The 6650-nt window shown below is 57.0% G+C and overlaps 1 protein-coding gene across 1 annotated transcript in view; it reads left to right on the top strand.

Annotated features, from left to right (window-relative positions):
* Window positions 1-4666, top strand: part of ITM2C (integral membrane protein 2C) — a 6145-nt gene extending 1479 nt beyond the window's left edge. The window contains exons 2-5 of the mRNA XM_012559442.2: window positions 822-1010; window positions 2174-2284; window positions 2822-2972; window positions 3552-4666. Of these exons, the coding sequence (XP_012414896.1) occupies window positions 822-1010; window positions 2174-2284; window positions 2822-2972; window positions 3552-3643 (543 nt within the window). The 3' untranslated portion in view covers window positions 3644-4666. The remainder of the gene's footprint in view (window positions 1-821; window positions 1011-2173; window positions 2285-2821; window positions 2973-3551) is intronic.
* The last annotated feature ends 1984 nt before the right edge of the window (window positions 4667-6650 follow it).

Here is a 6650-nt window from a genome sequence, read left to right as displayed (position 1 = left end):
TGGGGCCCTCAGTGACCTGTCCTACGGAGAGCTTACACTGAGAAAGAAAGGGATTCTGCTTGTCACAGGCCGGTCAGTCCCAAGCATGAATCTGGCAGGGCCCTGGAAGCGTCCTAGTGGGCAGGCTGGGTGGTTCACCTGACGTAAGTCACGTCCCATCTGTCCCACCCAAGGTGCCTGAGGTGGCAAGTCAGATGTTGTCAAGGTGTCTTGTGTGGCCCGGGGGTCCAGGAGAGGTGAAGAGACTGAGGCCAGACGCTGAGTTAGCGGTGGGGGCAGCTGCCTGTCACCTGCTTCTGGTCCTCTTCTCTTTTGTCCCCCAAGGTCTGCGGGGTGCCAAGGTAGCAGGTGGCAGGAAGGCCAGGGAGCACCCCCTAGTGGCCGGTGAGGCCTCCCCACAGGGACTCAACCCGTCCAGTTAGGGGCTGTGGTCTGGCACCGTTCCTGGTTTCCCCAGAGGGTCTGCCCTCTGCACCAGCCACTTCCCCGGTGCCTGCCCCTCTGTGGAGGGCACAGGGTGGCGACGGCCTCTCCACGCTGGTCCACCCCATTTCTTGGGCATGGACTCACAGCCTTGGAGGCTGCAAGGGGCCTTCGGGATCATCGTTCCCAGATGGGGAAACTGAGACCCGGCAAGGTCATCTACCTAGGAACTGGCAGACTTGGCTTCCCGACCCCCCTACAGGCAGCTCCCTGCTCTGACCTGACTCCCCCACAGGTCTCAGTTTCTTCATCTGTGAAATGGGTTTAGCGTCTCACCCTTCCTGCCGCCCCAGAGCGCCGTGTGATCTGTCTGCCTCTCCCCTCTCCGTCCTGCTCAGCTGGCCCGGGACAACTTCTTCCACTGCGGTGTGCTCTATGAGGACGCCCTGTCCTCCCAAGTGCGCACGCGGATGGAGCTGGAGGAGGACGTGAAGATCTACCTCGAGGAGAACTACGAGCGCATCAACGTGCCTGTGCCCCAGTTTGGGGGCGGCGACCCCGCTGACATCATCCACGACTTCCAGCGGGTGAGGCTGGCCTCCGTGTGGGGGGTAGGGGGCAGGAGGCCAGAGCTGCCTTCCGCTGAGCCGCGAGAAAGAAGGCCGTTGTCCACCATTCGTCCACTGCCTCTCTGCCATACAGTGTCAGCTGGGTGTAGTGGGTGTCTGTGGTTTCGGTTTATCAGGGATGTGAAGACATTGCTTATATTACTGGTAACAGTCACTGCTAAATCTGAGTGAAGCGTGGTTGATTTTCTCCTCGGCCACCTGGCAGCTTCAGACACTCTCTCCTGGGTGGGGCCAGGGTTTCTTGTTTCTGGTTTCACGTCTTATGGAAGCACAGCCCACGCGCCATTGAGTACACACGTCTTAACGTACCGCTGAGTGGGTTGGGTTTACGTAGGTACACCTTCACAGTTGCCTTCAACTACTAACGGAAAGGTTGGCAGTTTGAACCCACCCAGTGGTGCTGCAGAAGAAAGGCCTGGCGACCTGCTTCCATAGAGATTATAGCCAAGAAAACCCTATAGAGCAGTTCTGCTTTGTCACGTGGGGGCGCCATGAGTCAAAATCAGCTCGACAGAAATGGGTTTTTCTTTGTTTTTTTTTTGATACATTTACATGAACCAGGCGAGGATCTGGAACATGGGCAGCCCCCCAGAAGGCTCCCTCATGCTCCTTCCCAGGCAGCACCCCACCCGGAGGTAACTGTCCTCTCACTTCTATCGGCGGCACTGGGTCCAGGGCCCGTGAAGTGCAGGCCTCTGGCCCTCTCTCCCCGGTACTTGCCTCCCAGAGCTTTGTAGGTGTTCCAGTACTAACCATCCTCTCTGCACCCCAGTATTCCTGCAGCAGAAATCCCCGGGGGGCCCAGGCTGTCCGTAGGGGCGGCCAGACCTCACAGGCTGTGTGGTGGGATGCATAGCAGGGACGATACAGGGCTCCCCAAACCTCAGCTTTCGAAACCCGTGAGAAGAGCCCTCGGAACAGTCAAGGCACTTAGCGGTTGGTGTTTTTAGCTGTTACGGGGCGCCTCCTGCGAACAGGCCAGCACACCCAGGTATTGAGGGGTCTGGGTACGTCCCGCCCAGAGGGCCTGGGCCGGGGATGGCACGCTGGCTGGGAGCCTCTCACACCCTGCCCAGCCCTGGCCTGTGAGACTGACCCCCACGGGACCCTCCTCCACGCAGGGCCTGACCGCCTACCATGACATCTCCCTGGATAAATGCTACGTCATCGAGCTCAACACCACCGTTGTGCTGCCCCCTCGCAACTTCTGGGAGCTGCTCATGAATGTGAAGGTGGGCTGGGGCGCGGGGCCTGTCCTCCTGCCCCGGCAGGGCTGGGGGACCCAGGGACATTGCTGATAGCTGGGCCGCCACCCCAGACTCCCTTCCTCCACCCACCTCCCCACACCGTGGAGTCAGCGCCTCACCTTCCCTCGTCCTCCTCCCCCGGCACTTCGCCTCCCTCCCTCGGGGAGAACCCCATGGCTGGCTTCTTTAGCCTTCAAGGCCATGCCCAGTGTCAGCAGTGCCAGGAGAAGACGTGGGCCCTGTCACCAAGGAGCGCCGCCCCTAGGGTGGGGGCCAGACCTGCACGCAGTAGCCCATGATGGTGCAGGCTCACGCACCGGCACAGACAGGAGGCGCCAGGCCAACACAAGCGCCCCTGTGGGCCTCTGGATGAGGGGCTGGGCTGGGCATGGGGGGCATCTCGGGGGCGGGGGGCCCTGTGTGAGCAGAAAGCGGGCGTCGGGGAGTGGGTGGCGGGTTAGCAGAGGCTGTGGGAAGGGAGCGCGTGGGCACTGACCTGGGCCGCCGCCGCTGCCTTTGCAGAGAGGGACCTACCTGCCGCAGACGTACATCATCCAGGAGGAGATGGTGGTCACGGAGCACGTCAGCGACAAGGAGGCCCTGGGCTCCTTCATCTACCACCTGTGCAGTGGGAAGGATACCTATCGGCTGCGGCGCCGCTCTACGCGGAGGCGTGAGTGCCCGATCCCCACCTGGCTCCACCCTGCGTTCCTGCCCTCAGCCTTCCCCTGGCGGTGCTGTGGCCCTCAGAGAGCAGGGCCGAGAGGCACCGACATTAGCCGAGCACTTACTGTGTGCAGGGCAACGTTTCACACTATTTATATCCTTCCAAAGAGTGTAAATTATTATTATTACCCCTTTTACAGATGAGGAAACTGAGCCAGAGAGGTTAAATAATACTTCTAGGGTCACACAAGGGGGCCCTGGGTGGGGAGTGCTGGGTGGTTGTAAGCGGTTAACACGTTCAGCTGCTAACTGAAAGGTTGGAAGTCAGAGTGTACCCAGAGGTGCCTCGGAAGAAAGTCCTGGTGATCTACTTCCAAAAAATCAGCCATTGAAAATCCTATAGAGCACAGTTCTACTCTGACACACATGGGGTTGCCACGAGTCAGAGTTGACAGCAACTGGACTGGAAGGTCATGCAGCGGGAGGTGCCAAGGGGTCTCACCAGTGCCTGAGCTTAGCCCTTCTCTGCACTGCTTCCTGGGCCCCCCACCCCCCGGGTCTCACCGGCATTTCTGTTTTCTCCCAGGTATTACCAAGCGAGCAGCCAAGAACTGCAATGCCATCCGCCACTTCGAGAACACCTTCGTGGTGGAGACGCTCATCTGCGGGGTGGTGTGACGCCGCCCCTCCCAGGCCCGCCCCGCCCTCATCTTTCTTCTTTCTGGCATCTCTGGCCGCCTCCGCCCCTTGCTTAGCTTGTACCCTGGACGCCTTTCCTTAGATGTGACGTGTCTCGCCATTCCTTTCCGGCCCTGCCCCACCTTCCTGTACCAGCGCCGTGGCCTCTCGGGGGGGACCCCCACCTCTGCTGACCTCCAGGCATGGGGGGTGGGTGCAGGCGAGGACCCTGGGCGAGAGGATGGAGTGGGGTGGGTTCAGAACTACCTGGATGGTGGGAAGGTCCTGAAAGACTTTCTCTTTGTACAGCACACTCCTTCCTGGGTCCCAGTCCCTCAGCCTGGGGCTTGGGCTGAGGAGAGGAGAGTGCCCAGGGCTGGGCCCACCCAGAGCACAAGGGAAGGTGGCTGTCCCCAGGGCACCAGGCCCTGTCAGTGCCTTCGCCCACCAGCAGGAGCCTGGGGCTTGGGGGTGGGAGTGAGTGTCAAGCACGATCATGAGTGGAACCAAAGATGCGAGGAGCCAGGGGCGCAGCCCTGGCCCCCAGGAGCACAAGCGGGGTCCCTGCAGCCATGGCCAGAGCTACGGGGTGGGGCAGGCTGAGGAGGGTCGTTTCTCAGTCCTGTCTCACGGCCCTGAGACTGAGCTTTCAGTAGAAGTGAGCTGTGGGTTCAGTCAGGTAGGTGGAGTTTATTGCTTTCTCTAAGCTCAGAGTTGTTTGTTTTTAAAGACAGATTGGGAAGGGAGAGCCACCTGGTACTTGTAAACCCCGCCTCCCCTTCCTTCTGAGATTCCACCCCCACTGCTGTGGGGGAACGCAGCGTTTTTCCTTTTCCTTCTCCTTTTGCATGTTCTTACTGACGGTTCGGTGTGTACCCTCGGAGCCGAGCCTGGAGAGGGGCTCCCCACCTCCATCAGACTTGGGTGCTCCCTGGAGACGAAACTCTGAAACGCTTTGTATATTTTCTCAAGTAGATCTCTTCAGAAGTATCTGTAGAACAATAAAAGAGCTTTTACTTCTGACTGTGACTTGGGGGCGGCAGGGATGTGGTGGGGGGGCTGCTGGTGGGCGCATCTCCATTTTGTGGGCTGTGGAGGTGTGTCGAGACAGAGTGGCTCAGGTGGGTGTTGGTAAGGGCAGCTGGTGGTGGGGAAGTCAGCAGGCCTTGGGGTCCAGCCCCTAAGGAGATGGGCTTATTCCCAGGTTTGGTGAAGGATGTACCCTGTGTTGTCCCCTTAAGCCCTCACGACCGCTCTAAGCCAGGTAGGGTCCACGTGTTCAGGTGAGGGAGGAGGAAGGAGCTGGAGATGTTCGGTAACTTGCCCAAGGTCATGCTGCTTTTGAGGGCGTATAAGCCATACCGACCTTTACCACAGCAGACGACAGCATTGCTTGTCCTTGAGTACAAGGACATTGCTGGGCTCTTTGTAGGGCTTAAGCAATAGCCATTGTTGGTGGTTCTGGACTGAGGTTTGGCATGATGGCCACGTTCTACAGAGAAGGGAAGGGTGAGGTGGACCCCAGAGACGGGACCAGTAACCTGCCGTGGGGCCAGTGTGTATACCTGCACCTGTGCTTTGAGGAATGTGCAGTCTCTGTACCCCGTGGGGGACAGAGAAGGCTCCGTGAAGTGTGGAGACCTGCCTCACTCTTAGATCTAAAGACGACCTTGCCAACGCTTCAGGTTCCTTTATATTAACTCCGAAACCAAACCTGTTGCCATCGAGTCAGTTCTGACGCATGGTGACCGCGTGTTATGTAATGGAACTGCTCCATAGGGTTTTCTTGGCTGTAATCTTTACCGACGCAGATGGCTAGGCCTTCTGAGGTGCAGCTGGGTGGGTTCAAACCACCAACCTTCAGGTTACTCAAACGCAAACAATTTGTGCCACCCAGGGACTTATATTAGCCAATCTAAATGCAACCCGATCACACAATACCAACAGGATTTTTTTATTTTTATTTTTATTTTTTAACTTTACAGCATCAGCCCTTTTGGGAAGGTAAACACGGCAGCATAGCCAGGTAAGTCCTGGAAAGAGGAAACAACGCGTTGTCATCGATTCAATTCCAACTCATAGCAACCCTGTAGGACAGAGCAGGACTACCTCAAAGGAGCAGCTGTTGGATTCGAACTGCCAGCCTTTTGATTAGCAGCCGTAGCTCTTAACCTCTGTGTAATCAGGGCTCCAAAAAATCAAAACTAGAGAGGTACATTTTTGCATGTCAATTTTTTTATCGTATTTTACAGTTACAAAATAGTGTCTATAAAGTATTATATATATTATACCTAAAGGGACGAACAAATCTGTCTTGGAAGTACAACCAGATTGCTCCTTAAAAGCAAGGATGGTGAGACTTCGTCTCACATACTTCAGACGTGTCATCAGGAGGGATCCTTCCCTGGAGAAGGACATCATGCTTGGTACAGTAGAGGGTCAGCGAAACAGTGGAAGAGCCTCAACAAGATGGACTGACCCAGTGGCTGCAACAATGGGCTCGAGCATAACAACGATTGTGAGGATGGTGCAGGAGTGGGTCGTGTTTTGTTCCGTTGTACATAGGGTCGCTATGAGTCAGAACAAACCAGACAGCACCTGACAACCACAATGTATAAATGATTAGTATGTGAGTTAGCGAAGCATAGTGATCAGTGTGTCTATGGAAACAAGGCCGCCAAGACCACTGAAATTCCCTGCACGCCCCAGAGCTCAGCGGCCTGAGACAGCAGTGTATTCTTTCTCCTGATTGTGTGGGCTGACAGTTCTGCTGGGTGATAGCAGCTCCACGTGGGGTAGCTGCATTGAGCTGGAAGCTTGGCTGGGGCTGGAGCATCCAAGCTGGGCTCTCGCCTTCCAGGGCCTCTCCACACGTGACCTCATCATTCAACAGGCGAGCCTGGCCTTGGTGATAGCTTGGCGACTGAGCTCCAAGAGGGGGAAGCAGAAGCTTCCGGTCCTGAAGGCCTGGAACCACACCTCCCAGAACGTTAATTCAACTGTTGGT

Source organism: Trichechus manatus, unplaced genomic scaffold, assembly GCF_000243295.1.
Source record: "Trichechus manatus latirostris isolate Lorelei unplaced genomic scaffold, TriManLat1.0 scaffold00249, whole genome shotgun sequence".
NCBI lineage: Eukaryota > Metazoa > Chordata > Mammalia > Sirenia > Trichechidae > Trichechus > Trichechus manatus.
Note: the sequence above shows the minus strand (reverse complement) of the source record. Positions and strands in the feature narration are given on the sequence as shown.